General features: G+C 42.0%; 2 protein-coding genes across 2 annotated transcripts; one reads left to right on the top strand and one right to left on the bottom strand.

Moving 5' to 3' along the window:
- Positions 1 to 112: 112 nt before the first annotated feature.
- On the bottom strand, positions 113 to 17,881 carry LOC134195845 (splicing factor 3A subunit 2-like). The gene is made up of 9 exons (XM_062664931.1): positions 17,741 to 17,881; positions 17,600 to 17,671; positions 12,999 to 13,045; positions 12,882 to 12,933; positions 12,379 to 12,436; positions 12,277 to 12,326; positions 3,105 to 3,245; positions 1,256 to 1,324; positions 113 to 351 (listed from the first exon to the last, which is right to left on the bottom strand). The coding sequence occupies exons 1-9, from the start codon at positions 17,864 to 17,866 to the stop codon at positions 271 to 273; spliced, it is 696 nt and encodes a 231-aa protein (XP_062520915.1). The 5' UTR covers positions 17,867 to 17,881; the 3' UTR covers positions 113 to 270.
- Positions 17,882 to 18,358: 477 nt separating this feature from the next.
- Positions 18,359 to 24,054, top strand: LOC134195453 (uncharacterized). The gene is made up of 3 exons (XM_062664475.1): positions 18,359 to 18,390; positions 20,022 to 20,188; positions 23,933 to 24,054. Exons 1-3 carry the CDS (start codon positions 18,359 to 18,361, stop codon positions 24,052 to 24,054), a joined length of 321 nt encoding a protein of 106 aa, XP_062520459.1.
- Positions 24,055 to 24,407: the final 353 nt, after the last annotated feature.

The raw sequence follows: 24,407 nt of genomic DNA, 5'->3' as shown, positions 1-24,407 counted from the left end.
GTTTTGAGGGCACAGTAGCTCAAGTGCCGTGGGTAAAGTGCCATTTCACAAAATGATCAAGTACTTCTGAATTTGCAAGCAAGCTCTAGCACTAGTACATGATATTGCTAAAGGTATTTCGTGGTGTAAACCATTCTTGTACACGTTACCTACAACAGTATTAGTATTTATTCTAGAGTTAGAATTATCAATACCGGGTAACCCTACAGTTGTTTGACTCAGTCCACAGGCAATCATTACGAATGCACGTGCACATGCAACTGCAGTCAGCTATGTCATTAGAGGCTTGGGTGCAACCAACTGAGACCTTGTCAGATCATCTGGTAACTTGAAATGAAACTGCATGAAAAACTAGAAAAGCAAAACAAATGCACACAATATTATCAGCTTTAGTAAAATTCATTGTCTCTACTTCTCTAAACAAGAGGGTGGCTAGCACTGCTTACAGGTTGCATACAAACCCTTACGAAACTACCCCGAGCACTCGAGAAAGATTACATCAAGCTCACAAACACTCCAACAGAACTGAACTTAGCCTATAATTGTTAGCAACGCAAAATTAAAAGTACACAACTATTCCAAACACTTTTACTATAAAGAATCAATCTAACCATAGACTAACAAAGATTTTAGGTCCGTCTTCATTGGGCATACACTACACAGCATATTCACTTTCTGTGGTAGTATGAATGTAGAGTACCACCAAAGTGCCTCTACCTGTGAATCTACCCCCTACCCATGAATCTTCCCATACCTGTAAATATTCCCCTACTCGTGAATCTTCCCGTGCTCATAAATGTGCCCTCCCTATCGCCTGACCTACAGAGTCAATACCATGTAAGCACTCCTAGTGCTTTATTTATCACGCACATAACCACAGCATCACAAGCTCCAATCCACTTTTCACACAAACAGCAAAGTCATCACGATCACAGTCCTTCTCACAGCTCACCCATAGTTGCTCCTTAATGTTTGATATCCACATAGTCTTCTTAATATAATCATGTACCCTGAATAGACTTGCCTTTGACAACATAGCAACTTCACCTCATTCACCCATACTCAATTGCTGCATTGAAGCTGCAGCCCACGGGCTCAGAGTAAGCATGCGCAAAAAAGTGCTTACATGGTTTACATACTGCGTTTATACTTCTATTTTACCCTTCCAAGGTTTGTTCTAGCTGTCCAAGATAGGAGCACTTTTTTGACCACATTTTAATGATATATCCAAGCCAACAAACTTACTCAGTATTACCTGTTTAGTATCTCTGTTCCAATGTGTCCAAAATTTTCCTTCTGATTTGTCTACTTCACGACTAGGAATCTAAAACACATTACAGCTGCTCAGATATACTTTAAAATCACATAACTAAAAAATGTATAAAACCTCATATTACTAAACCTACAACATTACGATAGTTCGTGTCTGATCATTCCAGGGTCCGTTTTCTAGATTTGTCTGTACCTTCAGTGACTACACAAAAGCCCCTCCAAAGTAATACCCAGGCAACTAGACAGACACAAAACTAGTCCTAATTCTTAAAATGCAAATAAAGAGCGGGAACCAAACAATAACCTCTACGGCTGATGATGTCCATTGTCTCGAAACATGCAGTTTCTGCTATGATAGTCTACAACACTGGCTAAAGTTGTGCAAGGATCATGAAGTGTGAGCGGCAAAAGGTAATGACTTGAGCCACAAAAATGATAAATGCCCTGCACACTCTCATCTAGATCCACCACTGCTGTGCAATGTCATTTGATTCTTCGTATGTGCTGAAATTAGACATATTAAAGGAGCACTGTCCTAATTGCCCTCGGACTCCAGAATGTCGCACTCACTTAAAAACAATCAATTTTTCAAGTTTAGTGAATACAGAAAGGTTTAATAAAGGTAAGTAAGGTTAGGTAACTGTAAAGCAAGAATATGAAAAGTGTGGTAGGCTATAACAAAGACGATTGAGTATCATTTGCCCTGATAGGACGTGTTTTGCACCAAGTCACGTGACCTAGATGTTGGTACAGAAGTTCTAGGGAGCAAGATGTTGCATTGCGGTGCAATAAAAGTATCTGGACAACGTCACATGCCATTAAACAAGAAGTGCATCTACATAAGAGAAGAGACTCTCAGAAGGCTGTGACAGATGCAACTGCAGACTTATAGCTTGGCGATCGACTTCATGCTGAACCACGTCTCTAGGTAATCAGGTTAGCCTCAATCTATTTACCAGTGTCCTAGCACATGTATAGACGTAATCAGATGCCACCACCTTGACCGTGACACTGCTGTGCCTAGTCAGCACTGTCTAAACGTAACACCTGGTTGCCGCCCCGCCCTAGGTAAAGCTTGGAAAGCGTTCAATCTAAAGCGTTTCATTTTGTCAATCTAAACCACGCAAACAGCATGATGTAACCCTACACGTGCACGGCTTGGGCATGGCAGCAAGCATGTGTATAAATTTGGACCATGCTCCTTTGATATCATGAACATACCAGTATTCATTTCATGTTGAGAAGAAAATGAGAAATCACGATGTCCACGTTCTTCCATTTTGGCTTAATTAAAGTAAAAAGTGGCTAACAACTAAGCAGAGTGTAGTCAGTAAAACGTTGATCATGAGCCTGAAACAACACCATTATTGTTCTGCTCTCTTGCTCCTGCAACTAACAAGTTGTTGACTAAATCAACAGTAAAAGTAGCAAATTTCAGCACACATGCACAAATGATGTACAATGCAACTGTAACCACAAATAGAGTATTAACAACAACAAAATACCCAATGCAAATTACAGATTCTTGAAACCATGAATAAGTAACATTGTCCAACAGTTGCGAATAGTATTCTGATCAGCACTTTACTTAGTGCTTTACTTAATTAATAAAATTTGTGCTATAAATTAGAAGTGATTCCATCTAAAAAGGTGCAATTGTGTTGAGCAATGCCTTGAACAATAAGCAAGCATCTGTATGCAAGAGAAAGAGCAAAAAGGCCGAGACCAGAACAATTTATAATATTTTTAACCTTGTTCATAAACTTGCTCGAACAATTAACAATAAAACCAAACACATTAAATAAATCCAAATGATTTTGCACACGCTGTACCTTGAATCCCATAGTTTCGTAAGGTTCAGCTGCAAACAGAAGGTACTGCCAGTTACGATCAGGAGGTTCTAATCTTTGCTCATATGCTGACATAAACCTGTGTCGAGGAACAACTCCATCACCAATCTCAGGATAGTCAATCTACATAAAACAAAATCTCCATCGTGTGTACACACTAGCACACCCACACCCACCCACCCACACCCCCACACCCACCCCCCACCCCACCCACACCCACCCACCCCACACACACACACACACACACACACACACACACACACACACACACACACACACTAATGTAATAAAAATTCAAAAAACAATATACTAATGTTAATTCACTCAACACTGCCCAGTGTCCTTGGCTGTACCATAACACAATAAATACAACCAGTCACATGTGCCTAGCCAAATGGAAAACCTCAAGAATGCAAGGCTAGAACCCACATGCTGCCCCTTACAACTTGAATTCTGTCATAATGTTCTTACCATAAGGCAACATGATAAGTCAGAAAATAGAAAAGTCGTCTGGATAATCAAAAGTCCAGATAACTGAGGTTTAGATAATCCAAGGTATAAAATAGTGGCAACCTGCACGTAATCCTTGGTATCGTGTAGATAATGCATAATATGCTGTTTCTAGTATGGCATAACTCCGAGTGGTGCAATGCTAAGCCCAGAGAATATCTGTACTCACAAGTACCACATGTATAATTTATCAAAGATGACGAGAAACCCTCTAAGTACTAACTTAAGTAGTTGGAAACTATATTCAATTAAGGGCAGTCCATATTTATCAACATTTACAAAAATGAAAACCTTTCATTTGGGGGTGGGGTAAATGGCTGTTTCGTTCCGTAAAACAGAAGTAAAAATGGCGTTATGGACAACTTAACAAGTGCTTTGCAAGTACACTGTACTCCTGAGGAACAATAAAGTGTACAATGACAAGGTAGAGAAACGCTCAATAATTGACCACAGATAAGACTATGACATGTACAGGTCATATTTGCAAGACGACGGTTAGGTGGCAACTGTCTCTTCTCAGTAGAGAAAGCACTGTCGCTCGGCCTGCCATATACGGAAAACCCACAAATGACTATAAGAAGGTGGTGGAAGTGTTGCGACAGACAACCTCCAGACGACAGTGGCATTGTGTTAGGGACGAACATCCTACAGTAACGGTACATACATATTGTCTTTAAGATTTCATGTAGGTGAGTGACATCACAGAGATTGAAAAGTGCAGACATCAACAGTTTTGTTTTCTCGGTGGGATAAGTTACAGTACACCTTCGATTATCCAAACATTGATTATCCCAACAAATTCTGTGTCCCCAACTTGTTGCGTTCCCGGATAAAGAAACTATAATGTATTTCACTTCGTACGACTATGCTGTAGGTACAGCCTCTCACAAACGAGCGAATACATAACAGAGAACATAATAATCTAATAAACAGGCAGCTGTTGATGACTCTTCTAATGACATGAATGTACATTAAGTGTGGAAACAGATTGTGGTCTTGTACAGTGGAGGAAAATTAGTTGATATTATAGTCTTGTCCCCAGACTCACATGAGCTTGGCAGTGTGCCCTTCCTGTATTACACTTTCAACGTCCCTTGGCAATGTCTGATTCCCGTATTACACTTTCAACCTCCACAGACACTCGATATCCGGACGTCTAACCTGTCTCCGGAGAAGTCCGGATAATTGATGGTGTACTGTAAAGTCCGTCCCAGCTAACTTCAACCCCGGAAGCCACTTGTGAGAAGGCACTTTGTAACTAGATTAAGACATAGTACACTGAGAGCGTTATCAACAAACAGTTTAGCGTGCCAATAGAATGACTGCATGCATTTCTAGAGACTACATAGAAGTAGCAACCACAACCAGCATTGACTACATGACACACTGATAGTCTAAAAGTCAAAGAATTTGGGACTTTTTACTCTGTACGTGTAGGAGAAGATTTCCCAAAGCTTTTGACCCGTTTAGACTATTATCAATAACATTGCCAGCTAGATACGTTTACAGCTGTTACCCCTCAGATAGCTAAACATTTCAAGGTGTTATTACCGCTAATTATATTCGGACTGTCCATTGGTCAGCTCCTTGATGCAATAATTAATATATAGGAAATTACCACGATATCTATCTGAAAAGAACGGCACCAATGAGAGCTTCAAAGTAATGATGTTAGTAGCACATTGCTGCGGTTTTCCTAATGGGAGTTATTGCACTTTTTCTAGGGTTTAAGTTAGCTGGGACTGACTTTAGTATAGTGGATCAGGGTAAAAACAAAAAAATTCTTTTTTCCTGTAAAATGTCGATAAATACGGATGGCCCTTAGTGTAAATTCTGCCAAACATGTAAATATAAAAACAACACCCTCGATTATATATATTTATATTTAGTTAGTTTTTATTTATTGCCAAGCATAGCAAGGCTTCTAATTCAATTCGCACAGAAAGGGGCGTGATCCTATAGGCTATCATCAAGCTCTCGGTATATATAGATGTGTGTGTGGTACTGTGGCTCAATTGGTTAGAGAGTGCATTTGGAGAATAGAAACATCCGGAACCTTGCAGGGTTGCAAATTCAAGTCACAGTGATGGCGAGTTATGGCATAATTTCCTTAAGCAATAAACTATAATAGCTATATATTATTATATATGTTATTTCCATAAACAATAAGCTATAAATACGTACGTATTGTCTAGCTAGGGCGCACCTGGTCTTTGACTGGGGTGGACATGACCGCTGGCTTGGCAGTAACATCATGCAGTAGACGGGTAAGTGTGGGACTTGGTGTCCAGCCCCAGAGCTGCGCCATACTCTGTGCCCCTGGATGACTCTGGACACTGAGCTCCAAGTAGATTGTAGTGCTGGCCCTTAAGCCTCCACGTAGCCCATGGAGACCATGTCTCTAGAGGCAAGAGAAGCTATCTCCATGACATCGAACGACATGGAGAGCTTAACATTTGTCCATTTGTCCATTTTTTGTGTGTACACACAAACCTCAAATTTCTCCTCCCCATGACCACGTTTCATTATAAGACCTACTTCAAAATCGTTTCCGTGTCCGACTACAGATCAGTATAGGAACAATTAGTGCAAGTGACCAAACAGCGACAAAAATGCCTCATAAAGTTCCAACCGAGAAACACTTTCAGAAGCTGACTGATAACCAGTATGCCAACTACAGTCAACTATTCACACGTCCCGTACTACCATATGATCAATCCTTAGACTCGACACTAGGCCTCCCTTTGCTTTCGGTGGTCCGACCACACGAGGATAGCAACAGGGCTGTATCACGTGATGTTCTTTCCGAAAAGCAAAGGGAGGCCTAGTAACTCATTATGTCACGTGACAACTTAACTAATTATGTCATTAGGAAAACCCACCCTTTGTCGGTTTGTTTCATATTGCTAAAGACTTGCAAAAAGAGATCAGGTGTGTTTTCGTTTACAGCAAGTATACCGTCATACCAACGGTGTTGGAATGGAAAGGTGCGAAATACAGTCAGTAACTATGAATGCTGGCCTTTTCGATGCTGCTTACTGTTTAGTTAGCGTAAAGAAACGACCGCAAAGACTGTACGGCCATGTCGCGCACAAAAAGACAACATGCAGACTCTGTCCTCTCTTGTCGTTGACTAGAAGACTACGCAATACCGATTAGGCTAATGTACATGTATGCTTTTGTCTTAAACTATCATCACGCTCCCGGAATCGATCGAAAGCCATTGCGACTACGCGTGAAATTTCTACGTGGCTGATGTCAGCTTGAAGCTACTCCAGAAGCAATCGCTGCACGCGACTAAAGTGATACCTTCACTCGCTGCAATGTAGGGAGAATACTGGAATTGTTTGCAACCTATAAACGTGCCCAAACAATATTCTTGGGTCGGTACACAATCTGTTGTAGCACACTAAATGACACCTGTGAGGTGGGCAATTGTTTACTGATCTCCACATGTCTCAGAGGAAATAATCAGGAAGTAACTCAAATGTGATTTACAGTCGACCAATCATCATTTGCAAAATAGATCAGGTGACAAGCTAGCTTGTCACGTGACATAATGAGTTACTAGGCCTCCCTTTGCTTTTCGGAGAGAACATCACTTGATACAGTCCCGTTGCTATCCTCGTGCGGTCGGACCACCAAAAGCAAAGGGAGGCCTAGTGTCGAGGCTAATCAATCCTTACTACTCTGTGCTGTATCTAACACTGTAGATAGTCAATGCTTGTCTATATCAATTTATATGTCAACAAATATACCATACCACTGTCGCTACAACAGAACTGAGTGCATACTTTTACTGTACACAGCATTTCAATTGTCTTGATCACAATCGGAAACGATGACTATACCCACCAGGCTTAGATACGTAATCTAAACTACTAGGAAGGATGCTTGTTTACTTCCATGACAGGGTTTCAGGAGGCGGTCAGAAAACTCTGTTGCGATGTGCTACTCACCAATACGAGGTGCCACCTACAGATACCATACAACTAGTTTATTTATTCATTTACTTATCTTTACTTAGATAAACATACACCGGTACACATGTACCCACCACTGCGGGTACACTCAAAACTATTTACTCACATACAGGAAAGTCCCAACTCAAAACATCGTCTTTTCTGCAAGCATGCAGCTAGAAATCATTCTAGCATTATAAAGCAATAATGTTATAGAAAGCTGCTCTAACAAATTCTTGCAAGTCTTCCAGAAGAAACAGCTAGCACAGCACATACTTTCAAAGCTATTGATTTCAACATTTCTAAACTATCTGGCGACCAAAGTCCAAGCGTTTCCACTACCAACAGGTAGAAAACCAGAGGCAGAAGTCGTTCTTGCATTGTGACAATCATTTTTGTCCATCTCAGCCGCTTCTGCCACAATTCCTGATGTTCCAGCAACTCGAGAGATGCATGATGGTTGCAACGTGTTTCTTACTGTGATGTCAAAGTATCCAGGTCATCCATTCAAGAAGTTAGGATGGAAAACATCCTCTAGCCAGTACTTGGGTTCAGCCTAGCCTCGTCCCTAGACGCACGTGAGCCTGGCAGTGTCTGGTTCCAGTATGACACTTTCAACCTCCCCTGAGTCTGGACTCACCGCACCTACTTTCACACACTTACTTCACTAAGTGTCACCCCAGTCATAGCCTTGGCACCCCATGTGACTACATACTACCTACGCCACAAACTCAATTAGCTTATATCTATCTAATGTGTGACCCAGCAGATTGTGTATCACGCCCAAAGCCTCCAAACAGCGCATGGTGACTCTCCACTGTGAGTGATTCACCAAATTCACGCTCTCCAAATTCTCAAGACGACTTCAGCATGTGGAAAGGTGAGTGTATTCCTATGTTACTGTCCTACTCGTGTAGACTGGCGAGCCTGCCAAGTCTAGTTACAGCAATCCGGACTTCGTGTTAGTTCACTCGTTGTTTATGCGGACACAGATGTCTTTTCCCCCTAGGATGGCCCTGGAGACTTCAAGTTTACCCTCCCGAAAGTCATCATAATTGAAAACACAAAGAGCAAACTGCAATTCCACGTCAATATGTCTCTCGTTACCATTGCGTGCCCTACTGGCTTTTACAACAGAGTCTGCGCACTAGCAAGGGCTGTGCAGGTAGCGGATGTGCGACGAAACAACGAGTAAACTACACGCAAAAGTCCAAATCACTGTAGCTAGACTTGGCAGGCTCACCAGTCTACACGAGTAGGACAATAACTTAGAAATACACTCACCTTTCCACCTGCAGAAGTCGTCTTGAGAATTTGGAGAGCGTGAACTTGATGAATGAAGAAGCACTTGAAGTGCAAACCCTCGGCCGGTATGCAGCTTGAAGGTAAATTAGTCGCGCTATGACAAAATCGTATGACAGAATGGTATGATGTGGGTAATAAATAAGAAGCATTATTGAAATGGCAAAGGTCGACCTTGAGGTAAGTCACGTGACTGGCTGCTACCGTGTACAACGGGTAGCTACGCAGTCCGTCAGCCAACGTCCCGTAGGACATCGCTTCTATTTTTTACAACCTTCGCTCGTCGGTTCTTTGTGCAAGTGATTGTTTGTGCAGCTTTTGAGGTCGTAACTATGGCTGGTTTTAGGCGTGGCATAGGTACCAGAGCCAAAACAAAATTAGATGTGGGAACGTTACAAATGCAGCTAGATTAGCTAGGCGTTGTTTCTAGATGCTTGTTACAAATATAGTTGTTTCCAAATGATGGAATAAACCAAATGTTACAAGTTGAAGAGCCTCGACGCTAGGCCGGCTGGCAATCTTCGCCTTACATGATGAAGTAACGGGCGTGATCATTGTTCTGTTTGTTGGTGGGAAACCTAGGTTACAAATGGAGACCAAACAAGCAGCTCACCACCGATTTTCCAGCTCACAAGAATGTAAATGTCTCGTTCTTTGTGCAGCTTCTCTAGGCATCTTGTTGTTTGTGCGGCTTCTCTAGCTAGACGTCGCCTACTGTTGTAATGAGGTGACCCCAAAGCCAAAACAAAACATCAATGCGGGAAAACATGCACGTGCACATGTAGATTAGCTAGGCGTCTGTTCGCTCTGACTTTGGATACCGTAAAACAGAAATGAATAGAGACGCACTAGCGTACTTACAGGTCGGCCGAGCCGCTTTGTCCCACAAACAGACGCTGTCATGGACAATGCACGTTCTCCTTCGCAAATTCCCGTCAAACGCCAAATTTCTGTTGAAGACGACACTAGTGATCGTTGCAACAACGCCACGGCCACTCAGCCACGCACACCCAAAATTAAGCTGGCAGACTGCAGAACCACTATGGAGAAACACTGTGGAACAAGCAAAATGTTACAAGTCAGGTACAGCTACACACCTCGCCCTGGTTGTTGTTGGGGAAACATACACGTACAAATGTATGTGCTAAACCCCTAGAGCAAAGGACTAAACACCATGTACAGGACGGACGCCCGATAGCCAAATTCTCGTTAGCAGCTACCAAACAAAGCGAGGTGGAGCCTCATGATGACATCACGTTCGTCTATTGGTCAGTAATGACACCACTTCTCGTCTATTGGTCGGAATAGCTTCATTTGCATCTCCGCTAACCAACTATATATACGGTCGATGGATCGTACGGTCATCGAACAACTACTATACCCTCCACCCGGAAATCCGGGCCTCAGGTAATCACTCACCGTAGAGAGTGACCATGCACTGTTTGGAGGCTTGGGCGTGATACATAATCTGCTGGGTCACACATTAGATAGATATAAGCTAATTGAGTTTGTGACGTTAGTATTTAGTCACGTGGGGTGCCAAGGCTATGACTGGGGTGAGACTTAGTGAAGTAAGTGTGTGAAAGTAGGCGCGGTGAGTCCAGGCTCACGGAAGGCTGAAAGTGTCATACAGGAACCGAACACTGCCAGGCAATGTAAGTTTGGGGATGAGGCTAGGTTCACTCAAGCTTCACTGTTCTTTTACAACTTGTTTTGAATCAATAAGAGTGATTGCCAAATAGTCTCACGCAAAGCGTTATGACGATTCAAACGATGTGGACCGTGACCACACCCAACAAGGTGATCTCCATATGGGTCTAGTGGCTGACCACATTCTAATGTTGTTTGGTGGAAAAGGAAACAAAGGCAGAAACAGCAAAGCCAAGCGACACAACACTTCCACAACAGCAATGGGTCGAATACCACCTGACTTCTCTTGGAGAGCAGCCAATGAGGCACCAGACAAAAAGGGAGGAAATGCTACAATCAAGTTTTCCAGACAACAAAAGACACATCAATCATGTTAGATTCCCCAAACAGGACTGCACTTCTGGACGTCTTCAAGAGTTCTCTTGGGACGACGCAATGTTTGCTGATTGAAACTGCCTCCATTCGTGCACGAATCTCTCGACAACGACGCATCGGATGCGTATCTCCATAAATGGTGAGTCACTGTGACACCAAATCTTGCTTGCACACGTCGAATCGATCGAGCTCAACAGTAAAGGTGCCATCGTCTTGCAGAGTTCTCTTGGGATGACGCAATTTCTTGCCGATTGAACCTGCCTCCATTCGTGCACGAATTTCTCAAAATGACACATCAGATCTCCACCAAATTTAAACTGTCCATTCCTAACCTCGGACAGTATGAACGGAGCATGTTGTTACTACCAGCAACGTCAATAAAAGCAAAATATCTTGGATTGTATCCAAGTCTTTAAAAACTATGCGTACCTTAGTTTTCCTGTGTGTACACACATGAAATAGTTGTCACGTTCACTACACTTCTTTCCTACAACGGCAGCAATGTCTTCAAACTGACAACATCCAACAAGACGGTCAAAATAGCAAAATGAGGCGTGACTGGTTATATATATGGGGAACAGACTATCCGGGTGAGTAAATAACTGCACATGACTTCTACTTTTCTGTTGAACAGATATCTAACTCTGACTGGATTTCTCAGGAACGAAACAATCAGTTACATTTTGTTTGTTTCCAACAAGATATTAACTAATTAGCACCATCCAGTTCATATGAACACATGACAAGATCAGTCCCGTGTAGATCAACTATACATGTCGCTGTCCTTTGCAACGCTCCAGCGATCAAAGATTTCTTGCCGATTGAAAAAACTCTTACATTTGCACCAAATCCAACCTATATAAGTATATACATGTTTCCAGAACGGGACCCTCGGTTACAGTTTCATTTGTCTTCAACTGAATATTCACTAACAATCAATAATGTAGATCAGCCCGGGCGAAGAATGGGCTACTCAGCTAGTAAACAGTACGTACAAGACTGCAGTGTCCAATTCTCTCCACTATAAAAACTGGTGTTACTGATGACTAGTGTTAATGGGTCCAATGGTAACCTTGTAATTGATCATTCCAATCATTGAGTCAGATAATATGTCTAATGTCCAACAGCTATTTTCCACACTAGACACACCCAATCAAACAACAACACAAACACAAACAAACAAGTATTCTATGCCAACCCAACTGACTAGCAACCAATCACCTTACACACCAAAGAACATCTGAAGTATCACCGTTATGCTAAAAGTGCAAGCCCTTTAATTAACACACAAGCTGTGTAATAAAAGCAAACACTACTATCTCCCCAACATGTTCAAATTCATAAAATTCTCTCACCTGGAACAAGAGACTGTGCTGCCGAGTTTCAGGATTTCTCTGTTTTGTTACTAAAAATGAGTCGTAGTATTGCAAACATCACTCACTACATGTTAAAATTACCTTTATATCCTGGACGACCTATTTTCACAAAATGCTTATATTCAACCCGTGGTCTCTCCTGCAAAAAAGGAACTATTACATTTGTTCCAAAACTTACAAGCACTCAATGTGACAAAGAAAATAACCAACAAACAGTAGCACACTCAAAAAGTTTAAAGACTAAAGTAGCACAACAAGCTGTATTAACTGCTGAGTCTCAAACCACCATTTGACCATAGAATGCATAACACATGGCAGAAAATAGTTGGTTTAACTACTGTGTCTTCAAAATGATACAAATACAGTTTGCCTTGCAAGCAGAAACAGAAGAATAACAGATGAGTTGACAAACGGGCACTCAAACACATTTTCAGCCACCACACATCATAACAAATGCTGTCATGTACACTTCAGTCAAAGTACTAATGCAACTTAGAAAAATAAGCAAGATACATCTAGAAAATGTAGTCAATCTTTTAAAATCGAAAATGGTCATTAAAATCTACATGATATTTATAACTTACTGTTTGTGGCTGAATTGGTGCATCTTTTGCATCTCTGGCTGTACGGCGTGCTCTATCAATGTATCAACATTACTTTTATATTTAACTAATACATTGTAAAGTAAATTTGTGACTTACAAGTTAGCCTGATGTCGTTTGCCTTGTGTATGTGCCAAATAGCTACCCTTTATGTAAAAACAAAATCCTCCATATCTTAGTCTGAATCAGATGTTAGTAAAGACTTCAAAACATAACACAAATAATAGAATAAACATACAATTAATGGGCACCTAGACAAACAAGAAGACAGACTAACAGATATACAAACAAATAGACAAAGACAACAAATATAAACCAGCACACAAAGAAACAACAGAAAAATACTTTAAACAGGGTGGAATGGTAGTGCTTGCCTTCTTGCTTAATCTGAATTCTATTTAGTAGTTATATTAATTGAATTGGGCAAATATTTCAGTCCTGACCTAACACCATAGTTGTATAGCCCCAACACTAGGCCTTCCTATGCTTTCGGTGGTCCTTCCACGCAAGGATAGCAACGGGGCGGTATCATGTGATGTTGTCTCTGTAAAGCAAAAGAAGGCCTAGTAACTCTTTATGTCATTAGACAACTTAACTAATTATGCCATTAGGAAAGCCCACCCTTTGTTGGTTTGTTTCATATTGCTAATGGTTTGGAAAAAGAGATCATGTGTGTTTTCATTTACAGCAGGGTATGCCCGTCATACCAAAGGTATTGGAATGGAATGGCACAAAATGCAGTCAGTAACTACTCTCTGTTCGCGTTGACTTTGTGCTTTGAAATCGGTAATAACTTCTGCGCAATAGGGCAGACAGTGACGATCTTGGTATCGTTCAAAACCGTAAGTTCCCGGATTTTCTACAGTTAGGGTAACGACGACGTATGTATTACACAAGCGGTTTGATAAGGCTTTTGCATATCAAGAGTCGTTAGGGTTCTTAACTAATTAAGAAGGTTTGGTCTTACAACAAGAATGCTGCTAATAGAGGAAGTAGCCAATTAGCAAGGTCACTAAACGATCCACTGCCTTGACATCAACTCACAGTTGCTGTTGTTTCGTAAGTAGTCGCTTGATATTTCTGACTCCTCTTCTCGTTCTGCTTCGTCTTGATAGCCTGCGACTTTCTCTACTGTTACCGAACATCTTTGTATTGTAATATGACCTTTAGAATGTACAGTTAATGGGATATCGCTTAACATCTGAGTGTGGTAAACAAATACAGCTGCATCATTAGTCACTTCCAAGCACAAAGTCAACGCGAACAGAGAGTATGCATGCTGGCCTTTGCGACGCTGCTTACTGTTCAGCATGGCGCGTGCAAAAAGGCAACACGCAGACTCTGTCCTCTCTTGTCGTTGACTAGAAGACGACGCAACAGCGATTAGGCTACTGTACATGTACGATTTAGTCGTAAACTACCATCGCGCTCCCAGAATCAATCGAAAGCCATTGCGAGCACGCCTGAAATTTCTGTGTGGCTGATGTCAGCTTGAAGCTACTCCAGAAGCAACCACTGCACGCGACTAAAAGAAATACCTACACTCGCTGCGATGTAGGGAAAATACTTCAACTATTTGTAACCTGCAAACGTGCCCAAACGATATTCTTCAGTCGGTATACGTCTGGCACACAAGCTGTTGTAGCACACTAATAAATGACACTTGTGACATGGGCGATTGTTTTACTGATTTCCGCAAAATACATCAGGTGTCACGCAACATAATGAGTAACTAGGCCTCCCTTCGTTTTACAGAGACAACATCACGTGATACCGCCCCGTTGCTATCCTCGTGTGGAAAGACCACCAAAAGCAAAGGAAGACCTAGTGTCGAGGCTAATAGTTGTACACGTAGCAAAATCCTAAACTCAAACAGATGCCACATATACAAACAAAAGATGAGTCTCTGCTCACAATACTCAACTGCCCCACTGTAATGTGACTGTCTATGTCTCTTGAACTACTAAAGACAAAACAGAAGTCCAACGGAGAGAAAAAGAGAAACAGCATAAAAGCAAGCTTTCCCCAAGAATATACACCATCAGTAAAGCATTTGGTCATTAGGAATCAAGTTCTTCACAACAATGGCAAGAAAGTAAATGATAAGAAAGTCAGCAAAGCCAAGAAGGTCACTACTAAATGAACAGCCATTTCAGTGATACTCCAGAAATGTGACTATCTGGTTATCAGCCACTGTTCAAATGAAACCAGAGTAACTCTTCGTTACTTTTCATTCTTCTAGGGCTCAGAACTCAATATCGTCTTTGAGTACTTGTGTACCGTAAGTAGTTCTGAAGTCAAGTACAGGGTTCAAAAATACGGTCGCCAAGTCACCATATGGCGACCACTTCTAGGTGGTTGGCGACTAAACAAGCGGTGTGGTCGCCAATTTGACGACTAGAAATATTTGGTAGTTTTTAGTCTTTTGTGGCAGCTGCTCTGCTCAACAGATACCGTACTGACGTGATTAATACCCCAGGCCTCAAGTAAAGTCCCATCCCCACCTTTGGTCTAGGTCCTAAGATTTTCACACTTTTTTCTTCTTTAATTGGTGCTAATTGGCGCTTTCTATATAGACTAGCTTCTTTAATTGCCTAAGCATTTGGCAACATGTTCTAGGCAGCTATGCCCAAGAGATATCGTAGCTTCACTGTTGAATACAAGATCAGCATTGTTGAATGGCATCGAGGCAATGGCTCGGTGGTGTCAAAAACTGCCAACCAATTTAGCATTGACAGGAAGTGTGTGTGGGACTGGAATGCAAAGTACAAAGAGCTAAAGCAACACGAAGCAACTCCAAAAGGAAAGAGCAAGAAAAATGCACGATGGACGTGAACCATTAAGTGTACAGCTTGATGACCGGGTGTTTGACTTTTTGAAAGAGAGGCGAAACTTTGGCCTGGCAGTTTCTAATGTCGCACTGATAGACGAAGCAAAGCGAGTTGCTGCAGAACTAAACATTGTAGGATTTAAAGCAAGCAATGGATGGCTTGTCAGGTGGAAGCAACACTTTAACGTAGAACTATTGCGCAAAACGAATAAGTCTCAAGCCCTTCCGGAGCATTATCAAGATGACCTTCTCGGATTTTGCCGACAAATTATCCGGTTGCATGAGACACATGACAGGTGGTTAATTACTTGTCAATTGATTAAGTTAATTACTTCCGCCAATTAACACCTCCAGGTGTAAGGTTTTGAGTAAAGTCCCATCCCTTAGTTTACCTTTGATGCTAGCTAACCATGGGGGTGGGGTATTAATCACGTCCGTACGATAGTATGTTTTGCATTATAATATGTTGTCACTTTCTAAGTCTACCATTTAGTGGCACAGTGCGAAGTAGGCCGTCTACTTAGCACCTTCGTACATATCGAATAACAACATATCACCTAGCACTCTATTGCGAGTTGTTGCTATCGTCTGGTTAACCATCATTTTTATGGACTTTACTGCCTGCACCAATCTCATTGGTCTCTGCCATCAGCTCCAGATAAACCCAACTAAAGACTTGCAGGCGCGTATAATTTTTCAAACAATCGTGGTCACTCCTATTCTTCATACGATACACCAGTAAATCCAAGTCAACAGCTCTATCATCGATGAGACGCCACTGACAGCAGCTTCTCCCAAATGAAGCACGAAATCTGCAGTCAATCCTAGTTGAAGGTAACAGCAACTGCTTATTTAGATCCTTTTCTACGCTGTTCAAGGAACGAAGAATCTGACCATCTTGAATTGAGACAAATGAAAACTATTACGTAGATCTTTGCAAACGGCAGGCGTCAGAAGAGGCAAAACAAACAACTCTTTCCACAGCAAGCTGCCTGAGTGTCTTTCTATGAGAAGAACTACCAGGTATGTCCAGAAGCTCGTACATCTCCTAGTGCTACTAGGAAAGTCTGTTCAGACAAAAGATTCTGCATGTCCAGTTCTGAAATCTAGATGTTGAATGATGGCATGCGCTATTGAAGTGCTACAATATCAAAAAAAAAAAGTTTATCACTTGTGTTCCAGAAATTAGCACAGCTAGCCATAGGACAGGTGGGGTTACAAGCAGTAACCGGATGTACTGTTCTCAACAACAATAGTGGCACAGAGTCATAAGAGAAGAAACGCTCATGTCTTATTGGATGGATTGCCAGGATGTCGATGTGATGACAAACCACATTTTTGTTTGGTTGTAGCTATACAATTAGTTGAAAGTTAGAATACAATATGAATACTAATAGTGTTACATAGAAAGAATCCCAAGCATACTACTGTAGATTGATGTGTTTACTTGCTATCTACAATCTTCATCCAACGTTACTGCAAATTCCTTGTTAGGTTTAATTTAATGTCAAACATGATAATCTGCGAAAGGGTCTCAACAGTGATATTAATGATTGTTTACTTCTGAAATCTCTGACCTAGAAACTAGTGAAAGTTTGGCGACCAACCGTTCCCCAAACTGGCGACCAGATTCAAACACATTTTTCGAACCCTGCAGATAACTTGTTATTTGCAATCGTAATCCTATTCTAGTTCAGACAAATTAGGAATCCATAGCCTAGAATACATTACAACATACAATCCCAAAACAAAAACAAGCAAACAGACTAACAGCTAGATCAACAGACAAACGAAAAGGTTCATGCATAGACAACCACAGACCTACTAGCTGTCGTACATTACAGACAGACTACAACGCTTGGCTACATACCTCGTTGTTGTGTAATGTCAAACACAGCTTACACTCGTACGTTCCTAAATGATTTTTCATAAAGTATGGATCCTATACACAGAGAATCATACAGAACTATAAGAAAGCACAAAGCTCTCAGTAGCCAAAATATCTAGACACCTTTGCCAAATCAATAGTTTCTAGAGCCAACTGTCTTAGACGCTCCCTTCTATCACGATTGGCCTCTGACTCAGAGGCAACGCCTCCTGACCCAGTCTTTCCACCAGCACGATGTTGGAAGTCCATGGTGCAAGTGTTCCACAAAGCGCATGCGTAGTGTAGATGTCCCGGATACTATTCCTTGGGGCTAAGACATTATTATTTAGTTGATTAAACGTGTACACTAGTATATCGTACGAAGCAGAATCTAGCATTTTGATTTCGAGTACGATTACTATAACGTAATTAAATTACTTTGTATTCCCTCTAGTTGTCTAACTCTGGAGGGTCTACAAGCCATGCTATTTGCAGGCGCAAAATGGGGTGTACGATTAATCTCAATAAATAAAAATTGATATTGACACAAAATTTATAATAGGTATAGTTATTATGAAACCGCACTACGCAAATCTGAGTGTTACGGATTAGATTCCAGATATTTTCTAGTAAATCATGTAATGAATTGATCGTAGTTTATTTTTGATGTCGCGTTAATTAGGCGAGACCGTTACGTCTTTTCTGTGAAATTAACGCAGTCCACTCATGCTCCACTCACTGTTTGTCACATGTGTGCATGGCATGATGCAACTAAGTAATTCTCAAGAATGCAGGTACAATAGGAAGATACTGTGCCGACTGAGCTTGTTGCGAAGTTTTCTATTTCAAAAGCCTGCCAGTAAACGTTCCAACATACCAGCTCCTCGTCCAAAGTCGCAGGACTCTAGCTAGGCAGATCCTTGGTAAAACGCAGGCGCATAGCCGGCTTGTAGAGGGCACAAAGGCACGTGCATCCCATCGCTGATCGTTTCCAGCTAGATCAAGGGACAAGGCTTATTACATAATTAAATTAGTCCAAGCGCTATACTCTTTCCCTGCGCAATTGCACAAACAAAAGAAATCTTAAGGTCCCAACAAACATAAGTCTAATTATTTATTATAATAATATACCCTTACTATCTTTGACCAAGGAATTAAGTGTTACGTGATACGGTACAGAAATGGAACAACAATAGTTCTTCTTTAGTACTCCACTACGTGGCGTAGGAAGATGTTCACAAGCGGGGGGGAGGGTTGGACCATGGATGTTATCATGAGTAAGCAAAAGACTATACCTCGCTTGCCGGACCATATACATGCAGATTGGCAAAAGTAACTGACACAAAAAAATTAATTCTTACACTGAGCGAGGGGGCTTAATCTCCCAGCTCTCGTGCTTCCTACGCCGTGTACTCTTCTATTGTCTCTGTTAGAACACTTAGAACATTTACGTGGTTTCTTTGCGTACAACAACGACGAGTTAGGGATTGCACACAGTCACCTATATTATGACTAAACATTTTCATGAACTTTTTCAGCTGCTGCTGCTGCATGCATAGTTGATCGGTCACTGTGTTGCGACACGTTATCCATGAAATGCTGCAGCTTGTGGATAGACCTACATTGTATCATATATTTTCTAGAATCTTTTTTATAGAGGTTCTATAGAAAGTCTTCAAGACACGCTCACTGGGTTGGGGTGCAGCTTCACCTGGTGCAAGCGTCCCTGGATCAGTGCCTGATTTGAGTGTTCGTCTTTTGCAGCGGAACGTCAGTTAGTGTTCAGTGGTAGTAAGACCAAGTGTATCCGCAACGCGAAGTAGATGACAACTTTGGATGTTCCTAGCTAACATGGTGGTGGTGGTGGTGGTGGTAGTGATGGTGGTGGTGGTGGTGGTAGTGGTGGTGGTGGTGGTAGTGGTGGTAGTGGTGGTGGTGGTGGTGGTGGTGGTGGTGGTAGTGGTGATGGTGGTGGTGGTGGAGGTGGTGGTGATGGTGGTGGTGGAGGTGTTGGTGGTGGTGATGGTGGTGGAGGTGGTGGTGGTGGTGGTGGTGGTGGAGGTGGTGGTGGTGATGGTGGTGGTGGAGGTGGTGGTGGTGGTGGTGGTGGAGGTGGTGGTGGTGGTGGTGGTGGAGGTGGTGGTGGTGGTGGTGGTGGTGGAGGTGGTGGTGGTGGTGGTGGTGGTGGAGGGGGTGGTGGTGGTGGTGGTGGAGGCGGTGGTGGTGGTGGTGGTGGAGGCGGTGGTGGTGGTGGTGGTGGAGGCGGTGGTGGTGGTGGTGGTGGAGGCGGTGGTGGTGGTGGTGGTGGAGGTGGCGGCGGTTAGCGTGGTCGTAGTAGTGGTGGTGGTGGTGGTGGTGGCAGTCATAGTGGTGTTGGTGGTGGTGGTGATGGTGGTGGTAATGATGGTGGTGGTGGTGGTTGTAGTAATGATGGTGGTAGTAGTAGTGGTGGTAGCGGTGGTGGTGGTGGTGGTGGTAATGGTGGTAATGGTGGTAATGGTGGTGGTAATGGTGGTGGTGGCGGTGGTAGTAATGGTGGTGGTGGTGGTAATGGTGATAGTAATGGTGGTGGTGGTGGTGGCGGTGGTAATGGTAATAGCGGCGGCGGCGGCGGCGGCGGCGGCGGTGGTGGTGGTGATGGTGGTGGTGCTGATAATGATGGTGATGATGATGATGATGATGATGGTGGTGATGGTGGTGGTGGTGGTGGTGGTGGTGGTGGTGGTGGTGGTGGTGATGATGATGATGAGGAGGATGATGATGATGATGATGATGGTTTATTTCGCACCAAAGGTACAATACCCATAGCAAGCAAACTACGGAAGTAAACAAAAAGAAAGAAGTTAACTATTGAATGAGCTAGATAAGAAAGAAAAGAAAATTAGCTATTGAACAAACTAGTTCTCAAATCCTGGTAACTATATTGGCAAATGTCAGTCTCGATCTCTTCCATACAGACGTCCATACCCGAGAGTTGCGTAGGTCCCGCTGATCTGTGTAGCTAATGCTATTCCACCTGACCACTACATTCACACAATGTGCCCGGTGTAGAAATAGAACCTGCTCCCTTAGCACTTTTTCAGTTGCCTCCTTGAACCATTCTTTGAGTCTGTCGCTTGCAGAGTTCCTGAATCTCATTTTTAGCCCTTTACGGGTGCCCTTTCTCGAAGCAGTATTCAACAAATGGCATACAGATATGTTTGTAAGATCCCACAAGTGACCATCATAGCTCAAAACTGGAAATAACTAGGTATCTAAAACTTCCTTGAGGGTCAACTAATTAACAATGGGATTTTGTGGACAGCTGTATACTTATCTTAGTCATACAGTTTGTTCAGATCTGAGTAGTTTTGCCTCAACAGACTCTGAGACAAAGCGATTCTTATCTTCATTCAATTCATTCTCTAGTGTCGTTAATTAAAGGCCAGTGCTTGTCCAATGATACACCCTAGCTAGCTGCCAATTACTTCAGAGTTATTCTGCAACGTTTTATGGCAGTGAGTTAAGAGATTGTAGAACTTCGACGTCTAAAAGGGTTGCTTGGACTGACTCCTGCAGTCAGAAAGATTTGTGGTATGGGAAAGAGATGCCACGTGGACACTATGCTTGTGGCAACTAAATTAATTAGGTACTGATATGTTGCGGAAAGAAAGCTACAATAATTTAGACGTACACTCTTCTAGAAATCATTGAAACAACAAATGTCATTAGATACATTTGTCAAGTGTTACAACTGTCATCTAGATATCGTCATTTTTCTCGACTTGGGTCAAATTTGACTTATATTTGCTACCTCATATTCCATGTCACAGAGAGATATCAATAAGACATTTTCAAAGAGATTTCTGATGGAGTTGCTTACAGTAGACATGAAGCAGCTGACAAGGCAAACTACTGCCTGTTTCTTCCGATTCTGTTAATTAAACACTGAGTAGTTTATATAGTATTGATTGACTGAATATTATGTTACACACACACGCACGCACGCACGCACGCGCGCACGCACACACACACACACACACACACACACACACACACACACACACTGTCTATACATACCTTGTGTGGGTGTTTGTGTCCTAAATTAGTTATTTGCATCAGTGCTACTGTGTGTGACGCAGATAATTAATAAATAGTAATAAAATATTAATTGCCCTATCGAAAACTCTGCTACAACATAGTCTACTCAGTGGCGGATCCAGGCATGTTAATTGCCCCCTTCAGATGCACCCTCAATTGCTCTGGCCAATATAAGTCTAGATGTTGATCCCGTAGCTAAATGAAGAAAGCATGGAAAATCACCGATTCGGTGTGGGTCGAAATGAATGGACTAAAGATTGTTGTCTATATCTATGAGACATAGCTACTAGTGATCCTTACATATGCAATGCATATTGGATGGCAGCTTGTGGAGAAACAGCAAATGACCATCACGTCTGCGGTTTCTACTTATGTCTTCAATATCGATGTAATTTCGTATAACAAAATTCATGTTCAAGAGAAAGCCTTCACGACAGTAACTAAAACCTTAAACCATGTCATTGCTAAATTCTTTGCCCCAATAAATGTGCTAACGTATTTGCCCTTAAAGTTGATGACGACATACCAGCTTGTAGTCGCTTAAAAAAAATGTGCCCCCATTCAGCCAAAGTTAACTCTGAATCAAGCCTCGGGAAGTCATGCACTGTTGCGTCGCTGCAAAAATGTTGCTCTAAACTCGTTTTTCTAACAACCATTATAATTAATTAAGTGGAGTCGCATTGCAGTCGCAGACACGACTCGACACCTCAAACAAGAGCAACCAATTTAGTAAAAATATTTATCTCACGGTACATTCAATGAGTGCTGATACCACACCCACCCACTATTTAGTGTACACAACATGGCGCGGTAATCTCACACTCTATTTGTCATCTACACCACTTAAACTGTAAGCTATACAGTAATCTCACGTACACTCTATTGTCATTTAAACTTAACTATGCAAAAATTAATTGTCTACGTTTGTACGCAGTTAACCACTACGACTACGAGTACAGCTAGAGCACAGCTGCATGCTACATACAGAGTGACATTAATTACAGCAGTGTGCAGATGTAAATTGCTAGCAAATGCTTTTTCTTTCAGCGAAAGCGTTCGTTTAGAAAAACCTTGCAGTTGATGTCAATGTAATAAATGGCCTTCAGTCTTAATTTTTATTTAATTTTTGTTACTTCTTGGTGCCATAATAGTAGCCGTAAAAACCATTTCCTGTTTGTGAGCCATCCGACCAGAAGGTAATGATTAATTCTCGTTGCCCGTTTACTTCAGGCAAATCCTGGCTTCGTATTAAACGTTTTACATGCCTACTCTGTCAACTATAACGCCAGTCTTTGGCTTTCTAGCTAGTTTGTTCAGCTGATAACAAACTTGAAGAGTGTACATGTCGGCGGAGAACAACGGTGTGAAAAGATATGGTCAAGCCGTACGTGGGCGTTTTCTAGAGAGACGCATTTTGTGTATAGTGTGCAGGTGTGTAGCTAAAAATAGCTAGTAATGAAGAATGTAAGATCTACTAACTAAAGTCTGTTCAAACATTAGAAAAGTCTTGGGAAATCTCTAGGCTTGTGGTTTGTGACATATAAAATGAGAAAGAAGGAGTCACTCGTACGATGCTATTAATAAACTGAGTGGCAATCACTAATTAGCTAACCTAATGACATGCCTAACATATTATTGCTATGGTTCGCACCTGACCACTTTGTCACGAGCTTTCGAATGGTGTACATCTCACTTTCCTATACGCTCACATTTTCCAGCTAGGTCTCGCATTTTCCCACGCCTTCTCCATTTTGGACAGTCTTTAGAGTTGTGCTAACACGTTTAGCTATAAACATGCCGTTACTGTCAACTCCAGAGGCGCTAGATCTTGTTCCGTGTCCCTGCAGACATGCCTACGTAATTGAATATTACAACACGCGTTGCTGACTAATTCAATGGCGGAAGAATTTACCGGGTATCTTGGAAAGCTATATTGTGGGTTGATGGAGACTATAGTCATAATGACCACTAGACTAGTCTAGTTGTGACTGTTGAAGACTCTAGGAGCAGGAGCTATAGTTCCATTGAATGCGTGGTTTGTCCAAATGTGTTCCAAGTAAACTTTCTACCTGATGTCCAGATATTACCTAGATAACTTAGCTAAGTTAGTGGATGTACGTTCTCTTAGTACAGCATGTTGCCTGATTGCAAGACGTATACTTTAATGGCAAGCTACATGCATTCATTGTCTAAACTTTTAGCCAGGACGTTTTGAGTGAATTGCAACATGTTGTACATGTTGTCAACTGTTTGAAGTCTTTCCTGTTGATATCAAAATTTTGGTTGTGATGATTTTTAGAGATCGAGAACATATACTGCGATACAAGACAAGATCGACAGTAAAGTGTATGGCATTCACAGACAGGGTAGCCGGCTAATTGATATCCATATTTACTGTACCTGAGCAGAATTCACGTCGGTCGTTCGTTACTCACGTAGCTTTAGGTCATTATATACATATACAAGACAAACTAGATCAAAGCGGCGACTACGTAAGCTAACATAATAAAGCACGAAAAATAGTAAATCCAAACTATCGGATCCAGCCAAAAAAGTAACTTACAAATCAGTAGAGCTGAAACTCGTCAGATAGCACTGCTGTCCAAAGGTGTTCCCTTTTCAAACACCTGTTCTACACACATAGTACCACAACAGTTCGAATTTCACTTCAGTTCTCCTTGTAGTAGATTGATACGGGCCTTACAGGCCCGCCCCCGCGTGTAGTGGGCGG

Source organism: Corticium candelabrum, chromosome 20, assembly GCF_963422355.1.
Source record: "Corticium candelabrum chromosome 20, ooCorCand1.1, whole genome shotgun sequence".
NCBI lineage: Eukaryota > Metazoa > Porifera > Homoscleromorpha > Homosclerophorida > Plakinidae > Corticium > Corticium candelabrum.
The sequence above is the reverse complement of the archived record's forward strand: the minus strand, read 5'-3'. Positions and strand labels throughout refer to the sequence as shown.

Excerpts from the sequence above, each read along its gene's own strand:
- LOC134195845 (XM_062664931.1), bottom strand. The coding sequence starts at position 17,866 with ATGGACTTCCAACATCGTGCTGGTGGAAAGACTGGGTCAGGAGGCGTT. Across the intron at positions 13,046-17,599 it reads TGACATTACACAACAACGAG|GGTAGCTATTTGGCACATAC; the intron begins GTATGTAGCCAA and ends TTTTACATAAAG. Across the intron at positions 3,246-12,276 it reads AGCACAGTCTCTTGTTCCAG|ATTGACTATCCTGAGATTGG; the intron begins GTGAGAGAATTT and ends TGTTTTATGTAG.
- LOC134195453 (XM_062664475.1), top strand. The coding sequence starts at position 18,359 with ATGATGCAACTAAGTAATTCTCAAGAATGCAG. Across the intron at positions 18,391-20,021 it reads AGTAATTCTCAAGAATGCAG|TAATGATGGTGGTAGTAGTA; the intron begins GTACAATAGGAA and ends TGGTGGTTGTAG. Across the intron at positions 20,189-23,932 it reads TGGTGGTGGCGGTGGTAATG|TCTTTCCTGTTGATATCAAA; the intron begins GTAATAGCGGCG and ends AACTGTTTGAAG.